Raw genomic sequence first — 21,604 nt, 5'->3', positions numbered from 1 at the left:
ACCTCAGTGGCTCATGGATGTTGCCAGCGACTGCTGTGCTTGGTGGAGGGGAGTTCTGGCCATCTCTAGAGGAGGTCCTCTGCTGGCGATGCTTGGGGATCCCCACCAGTCACAGCAAGGGTCAACAAGTACTTCAACACTGTAGAAATAAAACCAGAAATGCATTTCCTTTTCTTTTGAACACAATACAAAGACATCTGCTATATACATTTCCCAAAGCTAACATATTTTAGTCAGTAAAGTCCGTTTTTTACCTTTGCTGTCTGGAGACATTTTTCCATAAAGTTGGTCCAGACTTCATTCCCTCCCCCAACTTTTTCTTTCTTTCACCCTGCCCCTTTCTTTCTCTCTCCATGCCCCCATTTCTTTCTTTCTCCCTGCCCTCCTCCAAGCCACCGCCATTGGGGAACAGGCCGCCACCGCCAGGGAACAGGCTGTCACTGCTGCCGCAATCAGGGAACAGGCCGTCGCCAAGTTCTGAGATCTCCCTGTTTCCCTTCCCCATAAAGAGGATGCTGAAGTGCCGGGCCGACCAACCTTCCCATCTCCACCCCAGACCCCACCCCCATAATAGTACTAATTGTAACACCATTTTTTCCATCCATTTTTCATATATACACACATACAATATAATCATATTAACAACACATAATGGTTAACCACAAAATTAAAATACAGAAAGCACTGTATGCTTTTCAACATTCATTTCTACCAGAAAACAGATAACCCCATGCAAATGCAGGTCTAAAAACTAAAAGTACTAATATTCAAACAAACTCTAAGATGCAAGACTCTTCAAGCAGTACAACCCCCAGAGAAAACCAAACAAATGCATTTCTTCCTGAACAGACAGCAGATGCAAAATCACTATATAAAAGCATTTCCTCTACCGTTGTTGTCTCGCTCCCTCCATGTGTCTTGCTTTCTGGCCTGCCCCCCAGTGTTAGCTTCAGACTGGTCCATGGTGCGATCAACGCAGGGTCTTCGGGCTGGCTCCCTGAGTGCTGCATTGCACAAAGCTGTGGGAAGCGGCTCCTCATGCGCGTCTCACACCTCATCTGGAAGCCTTCCCTCTGACTTTGCGACGTCAGAGAGAAGGCTTCCGGGTCAGGCGCAGGCCACTGGTAGAAGCCTTTTCCCATGGCTTTGTGCACTACAGCACTCAGGGAGCCAGCCCAAAGATGCCGCATTGATCGCACCGAAAACCGGCGGCTACTGAACAATCTCTTGGGCCCGATGGAGATGCTGGCCCTGTGGACCAGAAGAAAATTTATGCGGACCGGCGGTTGAAGCTGAGCTGCGAGCCGCACTCAAGTGGATAAAGAGCCGCATGCGGTTCACGAGCCATGGTTTGCCGACCACTGATGTAGAGTAAACGGCAATCTCTTATGCATTAAGATGGCAACACCCCTTTGCCTCCCACTGAAGGTAGAAGAGTAGACTTCCCCCACTCAACCCCTCAGCAGCTTGGCATGCTCGATCTGAGAAAGGTGGGTCTCTTACAAATATGCTATATCAGTACCCAGCTTCCTGAGATGAGTCAATATCCGTGAACGCTTAATGGGAGACTTGACTCCATTCACATTAAGCGTAGTCACTTTCAAATCAGCCATAACCACAGACTATCTGGATGCCCAGCTAAACTCCACTGCAGATTGAGTATGTGCTACCAACCTCAATGCCCTCAGTACCTCATCCCACTCCCACACCCACCCTCCCCCACACACCCCACAAACATACACAGGCATACCCCCCCACACCAGACATACCATAGCCATCCAGAACACCCTTTTCAGAAACAACTATTTCTCATAACCAATCCGCAGATGCTATAATAACTGTCTATTTAGAATTAACTACCTTAGTTTCTTATTAAAAAAAAAAAAAAAAAATTTACTTTGAGTTTGGAGCATTGGTTTCTTATTTTAAAGCATGCACACTATATATTTCCGTCCACAGTAAACCAGTTTAACTCTGAAAATACTCTGCATGCATCTGCTTCCCTGGCTGCAAACGGTCCCTAGCATCTGAAATAAGAGAAATGTTGTTTATTCCAAGTAAGAGAACTCTGTCCCCTTCTTTTACCTTGCCTTTGCTTCCCTCGAAGGTGGATTACTTTTTGCGATCACCTCTCCCCTGGCTCCCCTTTTCCTATTTGCTAATAAGGAAGAATCAAAGAGAGAGAGAGAAAAAGAAAAAAAAAAGTCAAGCAGCCCCTGTTTTTTGGAAAGCTCGGTTGGTCTTCTTTTCCCTACCTGCCCTGCCGTAGCACACAGCTGACCGGAAGTCTTCCCAATGTCAGCTCTGACGTCAGAGGGAGGGAGGGCTTTGCTTAAGCCCTCCCTCCGACATCAGCGCTGACATCGTGGAAGACTTCCGGTCAGCTGTGTGCTATGGCAGGGCAGGTAGGGAAAAGAAGACGAGCCTCGCGGCTCGAATGCATCAGAACCCCGCAGGATCCCCGCGACCTTAGGAGGCGTCCCCACGGGATCCCCGTGACCCTAGGGGGCATCCCCACGGGATCCCCACGACCCTAGGGGACGTCCCCAGGGGATCCCCGTGACCCGAAGGGGGAATCCGCGGGATCCCCATGGGTCCCACGGGATTCCCATCATCCCCGTTCCCATGCAGCTCTCTAGCAAGAATGCAATACAGATATCTTATGGATTCTTTGAGGTTCAATGAGGTTATTTAGGTGCCATCGACTCGTGTTTGAGTCCTAAGCACTTCATGAATTACAAATCTAAAGAGATTAGTTTTGAGCTAGTCCAGTAAGGTCTTCCAGTTTTGTTTCTGACGCTCTCTTCGCCTGGTTCTTTCGATCTTCCCAAACATAATGTCCTTTTCCAATGATCTTTCTCTTCTGACAGTGTGACCAAAATATGACAGTCGTAACTTCATCTATGAGGTAGTGATTATCATATCCTATTAAATTTTTCAATGCTTTTTTGGTTCCATCATGCTCCCTTATATATTGCCCTATCATGTCATGATTTAAAATGTACTGTCAATACTTTTAAGATTCAACTGCTCCGTCTGGAGTTTTCTTAAAAGACTTATGGGCGCCTTAGCATTTAGCTATATCGGTTAGCACGCCTTAGTAAAAGGACCCCTTAGAGCTGAAAGTGATGGATTCATTCCTCCTTTCTTTCTTGTCTAGACTCAGTTAAAGTCCAGATGTACAGCTATTTCTAGCTTATTTTACAAAGACACATAGATGTCTACATATCTTATTCCACTTATTCCGTTTATCCATCATCCATTTATTTTTTATGATGACTGTGTAATATCTTGTCTCCATCTTAATTTTATTTTTATATACCGCCCTACCATATAGTTCTAGGTGGTTCACATACAATACTAAAAATATACAAACAGGAAACTGAAGCTGAGGACACAGAAGATAGCATTCTCAGAGATCCTGCCAGTACCGAGGGCAGATGTGAAGAGGCAGTCCAAGCTACAAGCAATAAACGCATGGCTGAGGAGATGGTGTGAAGAAGAAGGTTTCCACTTTGTGAAGAACTGGACAACTTTTTTGGGGAAGAACAAGCTCTTCAGGAGGGACGGACTACACCTGAGCACAGCAGGAATTAGACTGCTGGCGAACAACGTCAGGAAAGGAATAGAGAAAGCTTTAAACTGAGGAGAAGGGGAAAGCCGACAGTAGACCTGACGTCGACGGTTCAGACAAGAGTATCCAATGAAGATACTGAGCGGGAAAAATGCTGGGAAGAAACAAAAGACGAACTACAGGGGTCCAAGGATCAAGAGAAACTAGAGAACAAAAAGAAGAGCAAACAGCAGGAGCTAGAGGAGCAGGTGGAAATTAGAAAACAGGTTGAGGATGAAAAAGACGCACCACAGGAAAAGGAAGAACGCAACGGAATTCAGGGGCTGGCAGCCCATGAGGGGGACAGCAAGAGGAGCAAATCACAAGGAAAAAGAGCAGGAAAAAAAAACAAACAGGACTTTAATTGCTTGTACGTGAATGCAAGGAGCCTAAGGACCAAAATGGGAGAACTGGAAGTCACAGCCAAAAAAGAGGACCTAGACATCATTGGAATCACGGAAACATGGTGGACTGAGGAAAACAAATGGGACGTAGTACTGCCAGGGTACAAACTCTATAGGAGAGACAGGACTCACAAAAAGGGTGGAGGAATAGCACTATATATAAAGGACACCATTCACTCAACCGGAATGGATACGGCAGCAAAGGTGGAAGGATTGGAATCATTATGGGTCAAATTACCGGGAAGAAATGGTGCTGACATAAAATTGGGACTGTACTATCGCCCACCTGGACAAACAGAAGCAAACGACAAAGAACTGGAAGCAGAATTGAGGCGGAAATGCAAAAGCGGAAATGTGATAGTAATGGGGGATTTTAACTACCCCGGGATAGACTGGAGTATTGGAAACTCCAACTGTGCGAGGGAAGCAGAATTCCTAGAGGCTGTGAGAGACTGCTTCATGGAACAGCTTGTCAAGGAATCAACGCGAGGGGATGCTACTCTCGACCTAATCCTCAACGGGCTAGGGGGACCTGCAAATAATGTGGAAGTAGTAGGACCACTAGGAAACAGCGATCACAACATGATCCAGTACAAATTAGAAGTAGGAACATCAAAAGTGAAGAGAACCACAGCGACAACGCTCAACTTCAAGAAAGGGAACTATGATGCTATGAGAGCAATGGTGAGAAAGAAACTCAAAAACAGCTCAAAAAGGATGGAGACCGTGGAGAAAGCCTGGTCCCTATTCAAGGACACCGTGCAAGAAGCACAAAACCTGTACATCCCCAGGTTTAGGAAAGGGTGCAAAAAAAAATCGAACAAAAGACCCGGTATGGATAACAAATGAAGCGAAGAAAGCGATAGGTGACAAGAAAAAATTGTTCCGAAAATGGAAAAAGGGCCAAACCGGGGAGAACTGGAAGGAACACAAAAAACACCAAAACGAATGTCACCGAGTAGTTAGGAAAGCAAAAAGAGGATACGAAGAGAGGCTGGCTGGAGAAGCAAGAAACTTCAAAACGTTCTTCAGATACGTTAAAGGGAAGCAACTGGCAAGGGAGGAAGTAGGACCTTTGGATGATGGAGACAGAAAGGGAGTGGTAAAGGAGGAAAAAGAGGTAGCTGACAGGTTAAACAAGTTCTTTTCGTCTGTCTTCATAAGCGAGGACACATCCAATGTATCAGAACCCGAAGAGATCATAAGTGGAGGTCAAGAAGAAAAACTGTCGCACTTAGAGGTAAGCCATGAGGATGTCCTCAAACAGATAAATAGATTGAAGAGTGACAAATCATCAGGCCTGGAGGGAATCCACCCAAGGGTACATTACATTACATTACATTACATTAGTGATTTTTATTCCGCTTGTACCTTGCGGTTCAAAGCGGATTACATAAGAAGAGAACTGGACATTTCCAGGAGGGTACATGACATTGGAGAATACAGGTTGAGGGTATAGACTTAATAACAGAATGAGTGTATAGACATAATAACATTGGAAGATAAAACAGGTTACATTACATTACATAGCAGATTGTCTGTTTCCATATGTTGGTAGGTAATCGGTTTCGGTAGGATGATTTAGGTTCCAGATAGGTTTTATTTATTTATTTTTTATTGGTCGATTGAGGGTATGGTGCCAGGGGGTGCGCAGAACCTGGTCGGTGTAAGTGGAAGAGGAGAGGGAGATTAGGAAGATTGTAATGGTATTGAACAGTAGTGTTTTGATTTCTAGGGGAAGAGGAGAGGGAGATTAGGTAGATTGTATATACTTTTTGAATAGCAGCGTTTTGATTTCTTTACGGAATGCTTTGAAGTCAGATGTTGAAGGTACTAAAAGAACTAAGAAACGAGATAGCGGAAACACTCCGACAAATTTGTAACCTATCCTTGAAAACTGGGGAGATCCCGGAGGACTGGAAAATAGCAAATGTCACACCTATCTTCAAAAAGGGATCTAGGGGAGACCCGGGGAACTACAGGCCGGTAAGCTTGACTTCAGTTCCAGGCAAGATGGTAGAAGCACTGATAAAAGACAGCATCTGTGAGCACATAGAAAAAAATGGACAACTGAAAGCGAGCCAGCATGGCTTCTGCAAGGGAAGATCGTGCCAAACAAACTTACTGCACTTCTTTGAAGGGATAAACAGCCAGATGGACAAAAGGGAACCCATAGACATCATTTAACTCAACTTCCAAAAGCCTTTGACAAGGAAGCTGTGGAACCACGGGGTGGAAGGGGACGTATATAAATGGATTAAACACTGGTTGGCAGGCAGAAAGCAAAGGGTTGGAGTGAAGGGCCACTACTCGGACTGGAGGAGGGTCACGAGCGGTGTTCTGCAGGGGTTGGTGCTTGGACCGCTGCTGTTCAATGTATTTATAAATGACCTGGAAACGGGGACGAAGTGTGAAGTTATAAAATTTGCGGATGACACCAAACTCTGTAGCAGGGTTAGAACCGCGGAAGAATGTGAAGACCTACAAAGGGACCTAAACAAACTGGAAGAGTGGGCAAATAAATGAACTTTAATATAGAGAAATGCAAGGTCATGCATATAGGGAAAAAGAACCCGATGTTCAACTACAAAATGGGGGGATCAGTGCTAGGGGAAAGTAACCTTGAAAAAGACGGGTGTGCTGGTGGATACAACAATGAAATCAACGGCACAATGTGCAGCAGCCTCAAAGAAAGCAAACCGAATGTTGGGTATTATTAAGAAGGGTATTACAACAAGGACAAAGAAAGTCATCATGCCGCTGTATCGGCGATGGTGCACCCGCATCTGGAGTACTTGTCCAATATTGGTCACCGTACCTCAAGAAGGACATGGTGATACTTTAGAGGGTTCAGAGAAGAGCAACGAAAATGATAAAAGGTATGGAAAACCTTTCATACGCAGACAGGTTAGAAAGGCTGGGGCTCTTATCCCTGGAAAAGCGGAGACTCAGAGGAGACATGATAGAGACTTTCAAGATCATGAAAGGCATAGAGAAGGTAGAAAGGGACAGATTCTTCAGCCTATTGGGAACCACAAGAACAAGGGGGCACTCAGAGAAATTGAAAGGGGACAGGTTTAGAACCAATGCAAGGAAATTCTTTTTCACTCAGAGGGTGGTGGACACCTGGAATGCACTTCCGGAGGTTGTGATAGGACAGAGTACACTACCGGGTTTCAAAGAAGGATTGGATAAATTCCTGAAGGATACGGGGATTGAGGGATATAGATAGAGGTAGAGATAGGTTATGAAAGAGTATAGATAGAAGGACAAGGGGAATTAAAGGGTTTAGACAAGGATCACCTTACAGGTCATGGACCTGATGAGCCGCTGCGGGAGCGGACTGCTGGGCGCGATGGACCTCTGGTCTGACCCAGCGGAGGTAACTTCTTATGTTCTTAAGTTCTTAAAATGCATTCACAAAAATAGATAGATATTCCTTTAAAAATACAATTATAAAATCAGTGTGTAAATTTCCAATCAATATTCTGAAACATCAATTTACAAACTTTTTGAATAAATCAGTTTTCAATAGTTTCCTAAAGGACATATATGAATGGGCCTGAGAAATAATAGAACTTAGCCATGAATCCACTTTACCTGCCTGAAAACCAAGCAATTTGTCAAAGAATCTCTTGTAGCGACAAGGCGTAATATTCGGAAAAACAAATAAGTATTGCCCCTTTAGCTACTATAAGATAATCTTTAAAAGTAATCCACTTTGAACTTGACGGTGAGGTGGAATATAAGTACTGATATTAAATTTAATTTTGTGTATTTCTGATACTATTTCATGTTGTTAGCTCTGTTACTACATTATGTTTTATTATGTATGTAAACTTGTAACCCGTTCTGAACTCTTCTGGGAAGATGTGATATAAATCCAACTAAATAAATAAAGAAATACAGTTCAGAGATGTTGCATAAGAGTTTGGGGGGGGGGGGGTAAATAAAATGAGGTGAATTAATACAGTTTGATGAATGATGCCATGAGGTAGATAGAGTCTGCTATAGTCATTAGCTGGTGGCTAGTTGTGTACATGGTGCCGTGGGGGCGATGGGGTGAAATATGACTACATGGTTCAGTTTTATACTGAGGTCTGGTTTAGTTCTGATGGTTGTTGGGATGTGGATTCGAAGACATATGTCTGTCAAGCATAATATTCTCACCTGTGGATGATATCATCCTTAGAACCTGTATGGACCCTGCCAAGTGCACTGTCACTTTAAATCTTTAGGCAATGCCCATACTGTTCATGTGCCGATGCCTTCCCACCTGACATCAGCTCGTGGGACCATCAACTCTTAGTTTTCCATGGAGCCAAGAAACTGTGTCTTCGATTTCTCCTATGTACATCAAACCTAGATATCTTTTGTGCCTTCCTGGTTTCATTTTATTGTACTTTTGTTTATAATTCTTCATTTTTCTCCTTTTTCTAGCTATTCCTTCAGATTTGGAAAATTTTTTTCATTTTTAATTTTTTTGGTCTTCAAGCCACTTCAAGACCTTTTTTGCCCCAGGCAGTGTCAACAGTTTTCAGTATAATTTTCACTCGAGCTCCCCAGGCCATTGAGCCTTTTGACTTTATGTCAGCCATTTTTTCCTCTATGTCAAAGAGGGTGCCAAGTGGCTTCAAGAAATGTACTCTATAATTGGACCATTTCAGGCTCTGATCCCATAAGGAGTAGGGTTACCAGTCCCCTAGACCCATCCCCGTCCCAGTCCCACCTCCAATCCCGCCTCAGCCCCGCCCCCTGTTCTCATCAGGCAGCACATTCACGCATGCGCAGATGAGATGCAATGACATCACGCGCACGTGCACAGGTGCGTGACATCATCGCATTGTATCCACACATGTGCGGATGCCCTCCTGCACGAAAGAAAGCTGTTCAAAACACGGACACAGTGCCAGGGAAATCCGGATGTCTGGTAACCCTAATAAGGAATGTTCAGTGTCTAGATCCTGATCACTCTTTTTCAGTCAGGGTTTTGGGATGTTAATCTCTGTCTCGGTTCAGAGCAGATACAATTCTGAGCATATTGCTAGACGGAGAGAATTCAAGAAAAAAGGTTTCTTTGTATTTGCATGTGTGCACATCTCTATGGGCCCTGTGCAACTAATTCACTCTTTTTCCATTGGTTCAGAACGAGAAGTGAAGATCCTGAAGGATATCAAAACCACTGATGTACAGGAAAGTGACAGTGCTGTGTTCATGTGTGAGGTTTCACAGCAAGATGTGGGAGGTGAATGGTTCAAGAATGGAGAAAATCTGAAGAGCACAAATAGGATTAAAATACGGCAAGAAGGTGAGGAAACCTGGGGTGTCAGGGGGAGGTTAGGGCCTTCGGGAGAGCTAGAATAGGCTAGGGATTTGGGTATGGTTCTAGGGAAGTCTAAGACTTCAGGTATGGAGAAAGGCTTGCCAACCAGCCAGAATTTGGTCAGCCTGGCAGGTTTTCTGCATAGGAGGTCAGCAGCTTGCAAGAGAGACAATCAGTGAAAAAAAGAGATTAGGTTCTTACCTTGAGAATATCTTTTCCAGTACAAAAGAATGGTTTGCTGAACCATAGGGTACTCTGTCATTCTCACGAGCATATTGCAGAAAGATGTCAATCACAGCTTTTGAAAGCTCCTCCCTCTCCCAGGAGTTTGCTGCTCCATTCCATGCATTCCAAAGCATGCAGGAGTTCTTGAGTAAAAGACAGGAGAAGAAAGGACAAATGCAACGCCCCAAAACCAAGGTTCTGATCTGCTCATATAATGTTATAATGGTCAATAATGAAACATATAACTAGCAATCTTAGGGGAACTTAGAGGACATATTCCAACTCCTGTAGAAACTTAACAAAGAAATCACTAATATTAAGATGCAGGCAGTAGTCCAGCAGCAAGATGGGGGTTATCCATTCTTTTACACTGAGTGTTACATTTTTATCTCCCAGTTGGTGAGAGGTCTTATGTGTGTGCTTGGTGCAAAGAGCTCCTAGCACTCAGGGAAAAGGTCCGATCTCTTAAGGCTAGAGTAGCAGACATGGAGGAGCTAAATGAGACAGAGAAATACATCTTCATCATTTTCTGTGTTCTAATCCCATGTTGACTTTTGGTTTTGGCTTTTCTCAGTAGATACATGTCTTCTTTACTGCTGATAATTAGTGTTGTATCATCTGCATAGAACAGGTTGTTTATATTTGGGCCACCAACTCTGAAACCAATGCTCTCTTCTTCCAAATTTGCTTTTCTAAAAATGGCTTTGTTGTAAAAGTTGAACAGGTAAGGTGACAAGATGCATCCTTGCCTGATGCCACATTTTATTGGAAACCAATCAGTGTTGCCATATTCTGTTCTAACTGCAACTTCTTGATTTTCATAGAGGCTCTTTATAACCTGAGTTAAACATAGAAACATAGAAATAGACGGCAGATAAGGGCCACGGCCCATCCAGTCTGCCCACCTAATGACCCTCCCCTACCATTACCCTGTGAATAGATCCCACGTGTCGATCCCATTTGGCCTTAAAATCAGGCACGCTGCTGGCCTCAATCACCTGAAGTGGAAGACTATTCCAGCGATCAACCACCCTTTCAGTGAAAAAGAATTTCCTGGTATCACCGCGCAGTTTCCCGCCCCTGATTTTCCACGGATGCCCTCTTGTTGCCATGGGACCCTTGAAAAAGAAGATATCTTCCTCTGCCTCGATGTGGCCCGTGAGATACTTGAACATCTCGATCATGTCTCCCCTCTCTCTGTGCTCCTCGAGCGAGAATAGCTGTAGTTTATCTAGCCGTTCTTCGTACGGGAGATCCTTAAGTCCTGAGACCATCCGGGTAGCCATTCACTGGACCGACTCCAGGCTCAGCACATCCTTGCGATAATGCGGCCTCCAGAATTGCACACAGTATTCCAGGTGGGGCCTTACCATGGATCTATACAGTGGCATAATTACATAAGAACATAAGAAGTTGCCTCCGCTGAGGCAGACTAGAGGTCCATCTCGCCCAGCGGTCCGCTCTCATGGCGGCCCATCAGGCCCACTACCTGAACAGTGGTCTCTGACTAATTTTACAATTTACCTCTAATCTTATCCCTATAACCTTACCTCTACTCTTATCTATACCCCTCAATCCCTTTGTCCTCCAGGTACCTGTCCAGACCTTCTTTGAAGCCCTGTAGCGTGCATCTGCTTATCACATCCTCCGGTAGCGCGTTTCATGTATCCACCACCCTCTGGGTGAAAAAGAACTTCCTGGCATTTGTTCTAAACCTTTCCCCTCTCAATTTCACTGAGTGCCCCCTTGTACTTGTGGTTCCCCATAGTTTGAAAAATCTGTCCCCGTCCACTTTTTCTATGCCCTTCATGACCTTGAAGGTTTCTATCATGTCTCCTCTAAGTCGTCGCTTTTCCAGCGAGAAAAGCCCCAGCTTTTTCAGTCTGTCAGTATATGAGAGGTCCCCCATACCCTTTATTAGCTTAGTTGCTCTTCTCTGGACTCTCTCAAGTACCGCCATGTCCTTCTTGAGGTATGGCGACCAGTACTGGACACAGTACTCCAGGTGCGGGCGCACCATTGCACAATACAGTGGCAGGATGACTTCCTTCGTCCTGGTCGTGATACCTTTCTTAATGATACCCAACATTCCGTTCGCTTTCCTTGTGGCTGTGGTGCACTGCGCCGACGCCTTCAATGTTGTGTCTACCATCACTCCCAGGTCTCTTTCAAGGTTGCTCACCCCTAGCGGTGATCCCCCCATCTTGTAAGTGAACATCGGGTACTTTTTCCCAACATGCATGACCTTGCATTTCCCTATGTTGAAGCTCATTTGCCATTTTTTGGCCCACTCTTCCAGCGTTGTCAGATCTTTTTGGAGGTCTTCGCAGTCCTCCATGGTTTTGACCCTGCTGTATAGTTTAGTGTCATCCGCAAATTTAATGACCTCACATTTTGTTCCCGCCTCCAGGTCATTAATAAATATATTGAACAGAAGCGGTCCCAGCACCGACCCCTGTGGAACTCCGCTCGTGACCCATTTCCAATCTGAGTAATGGCCCTTTACTCCAACCCTCTGTTTCCTGTCCGCCAGCCAGTTTTTGATCCATCGGTGGACCACCCCTTGCACCCCGTGGGTGCTACTTCCATAGCTTCCTTAGCAGTCTTTCGTGTGGTACCTTGTCGAAGGCTTTTTGGAAGTCAAGGTAAATGATGTCTATGGATTCCCCTTTATCCACCTGGCTGTTTACCCCCTCAAAGAAGTATAATAAGTTCGTGAGGCATGACCTACCCTTGCAGAAGCCATGCTGGCTCGACTTTAGCTGCCCATTGTTTTCGATGTGTTCCCAGATGCTGTCCTTAATCAGCGCTTCCATCATCTTTCCCGGGACCAAGGTCAAGCTCATCGGCCTGTAGTTTCCCGGGTCTCCCCTTGAGCCTTTCTTAAAGATGGGCGTGACATTTGCTATTTTACAGTCCTCCGGAATCTCTCCAGTTTTTAAGGATAGGTTGCATATCTGTCGAAGTGGCTCAGCTATTTCGTTCTTTAGTTTCTTGAGTACCCTTGGGTGAATGCCGTCCGGACCTGGCGATTTGTCACTCTTTAGCCTGTCTATCTGCCTGAGGACATCCTGATCTCCTTTTACGATCTCCTCGGATTCCGGAATGTTGGTTGTGTCCTCCCTTGTGAAAACTGACGTGAAGAACTCATTTAACCTATCTGCTATCTCCTTTTCCTCTTTTACCACTCCCTTTCTGTCTCCATCATCCAAGGGTCCCACTTCCTCCCTAGCTGGTTGCTTCTCCTTGACGTACCTGTAGAATGATTTGAAGTTTGTTGCTTCCCCTGCCAGTCTCTCTTCATATTCTCTTTCTGCTTTCCTATCCACTCGGTGACACTCCTTTTGGTGTTTTTTATGCTCCTTTTGGTCATCCTCTGTCTGGTCTTTTTTCCATTTTTTGAATGATGCCTTCTTATCACTTATCGCCTTTTTCACTGCATTTGTTATCCACACTGGGTTTTTTGTTCTATTTTTTTTGCACCCTTTCCTGAACTTGGGGACGCACAGGTTCTGTGCTTCGTGCACCGTGCCCTTGAGTAGGGTCCAGGCTTTTTCTACGGACTCCATCTTCCTTGCGGTATCGTTGAGTTTCTTTCCCACCATTTTCCTCATGGCATCATAATTCCCTTTTTTGAAGTTGAGTGCTGTCGTTGTGGTTCTTTTCACCTTTGATGATCCAATTTCTAGCCTGTACTGGATCGTGTTGTAATCACTGTTTCCTAGTGGGGCTAGTACCGCCACCTCCTTAGCGGGTCCCCCTAGTCCGTTGAAGATTAGGTCAGGCTTACGGCTGACGAAACCCCTGCGTATGCAACCTATGATTTGTCTTGCCTTGGATGAAGCTTGCTCTACTTGATTGGCAGCCTTCATGTCCTCACTGACAATCACCCCTAAGTCTCGCTCTGCTATCGTTCTTGTTAGGATCTCGCCATTAAGGGTATAAGTCTTGCATGGATTTTGGCTGCCCAGGTGCATAACTTTGCATTTTTTGGCATTGAAGCTGAGTTGCCAAGTCCTAGACCAGCGCTCCAGTAGGAATAGGTCGTGCATCATGTTGTCGGGCATTGAATTTTTGTCCGTTGTGCTTTTGCCCACTACATTGCTTAGTTTGGCGTCATCGGCAAATAATGTTATTTTACCTCGGAGCCCTTCTGCCAAGTCTCTTATAAAGATGTTGAATAGGATCAGGCCCAAGACCAAGCCCTGGGGCACTCCACTGATCACCTCCGCCATTTCAGAGGGGGTGCCGTTCACCACTACCCTTTGAAGTCTACCTCCAAGCCAGTTCCCAACCCATTTTGTCAATGTGTCACCCAATCCAATTGTGTTTTTGCGTATTCTCATTTGTGCTAGAGTTCTCCATAGTTTATTGTTGTCCACACAATCAAAAGCTTTGCTGTAATCAATGAATCAAAAGTATAGGGACTTCAGATATTCTTTGCTCTTCTCTAATATCCATCTAACATTGGCAATAATGTCTCTTGTTCCTCGACCTTTTCTGAAACCAGCCTGAACTTTTGGTAGTTCTTGCTCAACGTATGATTGTAGCCTTCACTGTATTATTTTCACCAATATTTTGCTGGCATGTGGAATTAATGCAATTGATCTGTAGTTGTTACAGTCCTTGGCATTGCCTTTCTTTGGTATAGGTATGAACAGTGATCTTCTCCAAACGATTTTTTTTTCCTCCCATATCTGTTGACACAGTCGAATGAAGGCAATGATAGCATCTTCTGAGCCTTTAATTTAATTGGAATACCATAGATACCAAGTGACTTGTTTTTCGATAATTGCTACTATGACTTCTTCTTTTAAAATATCTGACTCTTCTTCAGCATCATTCCAACTATTCCGAACACACCTAAAAACTTGGCTATTTTCAAAAATGTAGATTTCCACTTCCCCCTACCACCAATTCCTACTGTACTTCCCTTTTAATTTTTGTAAACCATGTCGAGCTCTATATTTATAGAGAAGATGCAGTATATAAGCTTAAGGTTTAGTTTAGGCATCAGTTTCCAGTTCAATTTCCCCAATGTTATCCTCTTTGCCTTTTTTGTATAGATTTTCTATATATTCTTTCCATCTCTTTTTAATGTTTCCTGGATCATTTAATATCATTCCATTGGTGTCTTTAAGCATCTCCAATCGAGGATGGAATTTCTGCCCCAATCTCTTAACCTCCTGATATGCTAATCTAGTTTTTCCATTTACATGTTCTGATTCAGTTTTCTGACAAATATTCTTTAGATATTGTTCTTTGTCTTGCTGAACTTGACATTGAAACAATGGGTTCATTTGTGATACTTTTTCTCTATCGTCCGAAAGTTTTGCTTGTCTTCTTTTTCTGCTACTTTTCTGATTTCTTCTGAGATCCAAGCAATTTCTTGGCTTTCTTTCTCTTCTAGAGTGTTTTTTTAGCTTCATCACTAATTACAGTTTTGATGTCATTTGATAACTCTTCGGGCTCTCTATCTCCTGTATCAAGACAGGCAAATACGAGTATGTTGTCTAGTTTTATCCAATAGTCTGATGGAATATTTTCAATGGCAAATCTGATATAAAATCACCCAACTATATTCAGATATTACTTTTAGAAATCATATCAACTTATAATGAAACGTGTGCTCAGAGACATGGAGGCAAAAACCAATGGGCGAACCCCAAGAACATTGCCTCACCACCCAATCATCGCATTTTCAATAGATTGCAGTTGATATAAAAAAAGTCTTCACTCTGTTGTGTACCCACAGTCTATCACTTGCTCATATAGTTATTTTTGAACTATTAACTATATGAGCAAGTGATAGACTGTGGGTACATAGCAGAGTGAAGATTTTTTTATATCAATTGCAATCTATTGAAAATGCGATGATTGGGTGGTGAGGCAATGTTCTTGGGGTTCGCCCCTTGGTTTTTGCCTCCATGTCTCTGAGCACACGTTTCATTATAAGTTGATATGCTTTCTAAAAGTAATATCTGAATATAGTTGGGTGATTTTGTATCAGATTTGCCATAGCACCTTTAATCACTCACATAATATCAAGTACCCGATTTGTGGGCCCCCTTATCAATTTATTTGATGGAATATTTTCAATGTCATATTTTGGGAGGTCTCTAATGATTTTCTTCTTGCGAAGCTTTACTTTGATCTTGCATGTCAAAACCTTGTGGTTACTTCTACAATCAGCTTCTGGTTTAGTCCTTCAGTCAAAACTACAGACTTCTATCTCTGTTTTATGCTGATATAGTCAATTTGATTTTGATACTTGCCATTTGGAGAGCTTCATGTATACTGGCAATGTTTGTGGTGTTGAAAATGCGTATTGACAGTTGGTTCATTTTGCAAAACTGTACTAAGTTATCACCAGCTTCATTTCTCCTAAGCCATGCTTTCCAACTACTGCACCTTCAGGTGTACTTTCTACTTTTGCATTGAAGTCCCCCATAATGATCAGTAGATCTTGTTTCGGCGCTTGATCTACTGATCATTATGGGGGACTTGATCATTTTGAAGTTGTTCATAGAACAACTATACATCCTTATTTTCTGCATCTGTCATTGGAGCATATACTTGGATCAAGATGACATTGATTGGCTTTCCCTGTAAATGGATTGACACGACTCTATCACTGATAACATTGTACTTTAGTACCATCTTTGAAAGCTTATTGTTGAGTATGAATGCCACACCATTTTTCCTGTTTCATGATCAGAGTAGCAGATCCATTACTTGCTTGATTGAGAATGGCCATGTTTTGTCCATTTGCGTTCACTGATCCCTATCAAATCAATTTTGGATTTTTCCATTTGATCTTTAACAATTTCCAATTTCCCTTAATTCATTCTTCATGCATTCCATGTTCCTATGTTAAGAATATCTTTACAGCTTCTGATCTCCCTTTTTTTATCCAGCAATATCAGCATCAGGATGTCCTGGTGACTTTGATTCTTTAGCTTTACAAACACTGGGCATACTCTGAGTGATGATCAGTTCTTCCCTAGTAACACAGTGAGTGCCTTCCAACCTAGGGGACCACCTTCCAGCACTATACGTCAATTCTTTGTCTCATCATCATTATCAAGGTTTCTTGACAGAATACAGAAGTAGACTGCCAGACCTTTCTTCTGCGCAGAATAAATTCAATATTGTCACCATTGTTGTATCAAACACAACCTCCACTTTCAGTACTGCTACCCAGATGGGTGGTACATCGTTAGTCTTACATTTCCACTGAAACTTGTCTGCCTTGGGAGGCCCTGTTGGTAGTGAAACTACCAATGGCATAGCTTTTAGCTTCTCAGATGTGCACAAGCTCCAGTGGCATGACAACTAAGATTGTTAAAATGCCCCTGTATTGCTCCATGGTGAGACCTCACCTTAAGTATTGCATTCAATTCTAGTCACCTTATCTCAAAAAAGATTTAACAGAACTAGAAAAGGTTCAAAGAAGAGCACCAAAATGATAAAGGGGATGGAACTCCTCTCATATGAGGAAAGACTTAAAAGGTTAAGACTTTTCAGCTTAGAAAAGAGACAGCTGAGGGGAGATATGATTGAAGTCTACAAAATCCTAAGTGGTTTTGAATAGATACAAGTGGATCAATTTTTTATTCCATCAAAAATTAGAAAGATTAGGGGACATTCAATGAAGTTACAGGGAAAAACTAGGGAAGTTACAGGGAAAAACCAAAAGGAGGAAATATTTTTTCACTTAGAGAATAGTTAAGCTCTTGAACGCATTGCCAGAGGTTGTGTTAAGAGCTCTTAACTTAGCTGGTTTTAAGAAAGGTTTGAACAATTTCCTGGAACAAAAGTCCATAATCTGTTATTGAGACAGACATGGGGGAAGCCATTGCATGGAATGTTGCCACTTTTGGATTTTTTCCAGGTACTAGTGACCTGGATTGGCCACAGAAATGATGGGCTACTGGGCTAGATGGACCATTGGTCTGACCCAGTAAGGCTAATCTTATGTTCTTAAAATGTGTGTATTGTCCATGCCATATGCCTGCCAGAACAGATTAATGAACTCTGGGGTAAAGACCTTAGTAGACAACTTCCCCTTTAGAAGGGAGGAGAGGCCTCTTCTTTGGTTGCGGAGTCTCTGCACCAGTTTGACGCACTGTGCTACTGTTTCACTCTCCTAACAGGCTCCAAAGCTGTGTGTCATGCCCCAGAGGCCTTGTGGGAGCTGAACTTCCCACTTCCCCTCTTCACTCATCACAGCATCTGGTGCAAGAGCGCTCTTCTGCCAATCATCCTTCACAAACAAAGCATGATATAGGGGTATTCGTGTTAGAGGACTTCATCCCTGGCAATATGGAAGCAAAATAAGGTGTTTTGGAGAAGTTTGAGAACTTAGAAAAAAACAAATTGGGAAAATGAAAGATGACTGCTGCTGGAGAATTTTATTGCTAAAAAACAGCTTAAAATCACCTCAGGGCTGGACAAAAACCTCAAAAATTGGATTTTATGGGAGGCTCACAATCTATCTAATGTACCTGGGGCTATGGAGGACTGAGTGACTTGCCCAGGGTCACAAGGAGCAGCGCGGGGTTTGAACCCACAACCCCAGGGTGCTGAGGCTGTAGATCCAACCACTGCGCCACACACTCCTCCACTCCTCCATTTTGCTGGGATCTCTGGGATGCCGGTTGGACCTCCATGGACTACCCCTCAACCCCACCCCACCCCCATCTCATAAAAAAAAGAGGGAGGGGGAGATGAAACATAGTTGGCAACATGAGAACCCCAAAGGAATGCTCTTAGTTTCAAGTTTATTAAAAATTTTTAAACTGCTTAATCAGGTTTCTAAGCGGTGTACAATATTAAAATTACATAAGAACAAATGTAAAAGTTAGGGATACTAGACAATACCAAAATAGATTATAAGACACATAATAAGACATAAAGACTAACTTCAAACAATGGGGAAGAAGGGTGAGAACTACAATTGTGAAAGAAAGAGCACAAAAAGGAGGAAAAAACAATAGGTTAGGGTAAAAAGCTGTAAAGCTTGTTTTAGTGCCTAAACAACCTACGTTCCAGCCCCTGACCAAGTCAAAGGGGTGAGCAAACACCAGGGGAATGAACCCTGATCCCACTAATCTTCAGCAAGCTGGCTGAAACAGGTCACCCGAAGGATACACCTGCCAGCTGCAGATTTAAAATCTACTCCTCTCCCCACAGGCAGAGTAGACCCTTATCAAAAGGGATCTCTGCGACTAGAGTAAAAAACCACAAAACATCTTTCATGCTCGCCTGCACAAAGAGAAACTGAAAGGGGCAGCAGACTCCTGGGAGAGGGAGGATGTTTCAAAAGCTGTAATTGACAGTATGCTTTCTACAGTATGCTCGCAAGGTTCAGCATACCATTCCTATTGCACTGGAATAAATGTCAGTTTTCTGCCAACTGACAATACCCATCTGTTTTCAGCTGTTGCCTTCAAACTTTGTCCACCCCTTCCTCCAAATCGTAAGGTATCACCTCTGGACCTGCATCCACTGCAGTAACAAATAAGAAATGTGGGGCCCTGGGCCTGTGCTTACCCCACAAGGTTCCATTCTTTTTATCTACTAGGGTAAATCGAAAAGTAAAGGCAAAATATACTCAACAGCTTTAATAGAAGTAACTATGAGCAAGTGAACAAATCGCTTTTCCTACAGAGTCCCTATGCAAGATGACACATTTGTTGTATTGTTCAACTAGCTTCTGCATTCCTGCATTGGGCTGCTCTTGAAGCCAGGTGAGCACCACTTCATCATAAGAGGTGAATATGTGACCTTGCAGTATCTCCTTCAGTGGACTGAAAATGTGATCATCGTTAGGTGCCAGATCTGGGCTGTAAGGAGGATGTGGAAGATGTTCGAACCCAAGCTGTTGCACTCTTCTATCACTGCTGCTGTATGAGGATGTGCATTGCCATGGTGCAGCAAGACTGTTTTGCTGTGAATTGCAGATTGAAGTTCATTTTGCAGCAATGCACAGTCATTTTCACTGTTTAGTATTTGCCCGTGCTGAGTCAATATCCAACAGTGAATTTCCACAGGCTTTATTTTACTCCCTCTGCCCAAAGAAAGTGCACTACTGCAGGTTGTTCTTCAATGGTGCAGTCGTGCAATGGAGAGTCCATGTTTCTGACCTCATGGCTGCCATAAGACTAAAGGCCGAGCGCTGCACTGTGCGTGGATGACCTATCCAACAGGCAATGTACGAGTACATATGTTGCATTTCGCTAACTCCATTCCATTTATTGAGTGATTTAACAATTGCCTTTAATTTTTGATTTGCCCTCGTATTACTGTGGCAAATGCATGTATAGGAGGAGGATGCATTTTGATTGGCCTTGGCCAGCCTGGGCACTGGAGGGGAAAATTGGTACCAGTCTTGGAGGGAAGGTGAGAACAGGTTGGAGGACACAGGATGGACCATTCCACCAGAGAAGAGAGAGACAGAAACAAAAAAGACAGACAGGGAGACACTGGACATGATGAGGAAGAGAATAGTATATTGAAAGATGCTAGACATTAGGGAGGACTAGATTTGTTCTAAGGGACCTGAGTAATTTTTTAAGTTTGCATTACTTCACAGTATGCCTGATAGTGAGGGGGTTTATGTTGCTGTTACTAAAATGATACTAGAATCACAATTTGTTTTGTATGGTAAATTTTATGGGGAACTATCCTAGCTCTGCTCTATACCCATTGTTTAGGGAGGTCTATGGATACAGGATTTAATATCATATGTGTTAGGGGACTGTGGATCAATAGGGGCTAGAGTGCAATCTCTTGGATTCATCCCCTCCCCCAATGCAGCGTGTAGGCACTGAAGTCTGCATTGCTGCTCTCATTGCAAATATCTGTTGAGGGCAGGGGTGAAATGTAGGCAGAGATAGATGGTGGGTTTTTCTCTTTCAAAAACTTAGCAACCCTGTATGAGAGTCATAGTAGACTGGAACTTTGGGTGTGTCACATAGTTTAGACTAGGACTTTGGCAGGAGGGCCTGAGTTAAGCTAGAGTTCCATGCATGAGGGCTCATGAGAAGCGGGAGTCCTGGGTACAGGAGGAGGCCATGCTGGGAATCCAGGTATAAGGAGCTTTTGAGGATGGGGCTATGGGTATTGGGGCTCATTGAGTCTTGAGCTCCGAGTATGAGGAGCAGTGGAGGCTAGACATGTGAACAATGTATGCGGAAGCTAGTAAGGGTTGGGAATTGGATATAAGGGGGCTGATGGCTAGAGCTCTGACGTTTGATTGGAGGACGATACTAGGAACATAAGTGCCAATGAAGGATAGGGCTTACGCATGAGGCCCAGTGAAGATTAAAGGGCATAAAATTTAAGACTGATCTCATCATCATGCTTCATTTTTCTTCACTTGTTAGGATCAAAGCATTTCCTGCTTATCTGTGATATCAAGGATGAAGATGCTGGAGAAATAGTATTCATAGCAAAAAAGGCCGTATCCAAGGCTCAACTCACTGTTAATGGTTTGACCACCATGCTATAGGAAACGTTGTAAGATACATTTGTTTCTGACATTGAGGGGAGCACATAGTAACTTTGGGGTTTATAACCAAGTGTTAGGGGAAAGCCCAGCAGTGTAGCAAGGCAAGGAGGCACCCGGGGCAGGAGCACTTGGCATTGCCGTACCACGCACAGCTCCTCTCCCCGAGTACTTCTTGGCAAAGCCAGCACCTCTCCTCCTTGCCATTCATTCATCTCTTCAAATCTTCACCAGCAGTGAGTAGCATTACCTACCTGCTGCTCACACTGGCCTCAGCTCTCCCTCTGACATCACTACCTGGCCCCCTGACCAGGAAGTGACATCAGTCGGAGAGCTGAAGCTAGCATGAGAAGTAGGTAGGCGATGCTGCTTGCTGCCAACGAAGATTTGAAGAGATGGGTTGGCAGCAAGGAGAGAGGTGCTGGCACCCCTGCCACAACAGTGCCCAGGGAGGTTCACCCCATGCCCCCCCCTCGCTACGCCACTGGGAAGGGCATGATGCTGTTTTATAAACAAATGTGAGGAAC

The 21,604-nt window shown here is 43.8% G+C and overlaps 1 protein-coding gene across 2 annotated transcripts in view; it reads left to right on the top strand.

Annotated features, from left to right (window-relative positions):
• The window catches only part of OBSL1 (obscurin like cytoskeletal adaptor 1), a 234,381-nt gene extending 213,071 nt beyond the window's left edge, over positions 1 to 21,310 (top strand). For both annotated transcript variants that reach the window (XM_033947138.1, XM_033947137.1), the window contains 2 exons: positions 9,164 to 9,325; positions 20,956 to 21,310. In XM_033947138.1, the coding sequence (XP_033803029.1) occupies positions 9,164 to 9,325; positions 20,956 to 21,080 (287 nt within the window). In that variant the 3' untranslated portion in view covers positions 21,081 to 21,310. The remainder of the gene's footprint in view (positions 1 to 9,163; positions 9,326 to 20,955) is intronic.
• Positions 21,311 to 21,604: the final 294 nt, after the last annotated feature.

Source organism: Geotrypetes seraphini, chromosome 5, assembly GCF_902459505.1.
Source record: "Geotrypetes seraphini chromosome 5, aGeoSer1.1, whole genome shotgun sequence".
In the NCBI taxonomy this organism is placed as follows: Eukaryota; Metazoa; Chordata; class Amphibia; order Gymnophiona; family Dermophiidae; genus Geotrypetes; species Geotrypetes seraphini.
Note: the sequence above shows the minus strand (reverse complement) of the source record. Positions and strands in the feature narration are given on the sequence as shown.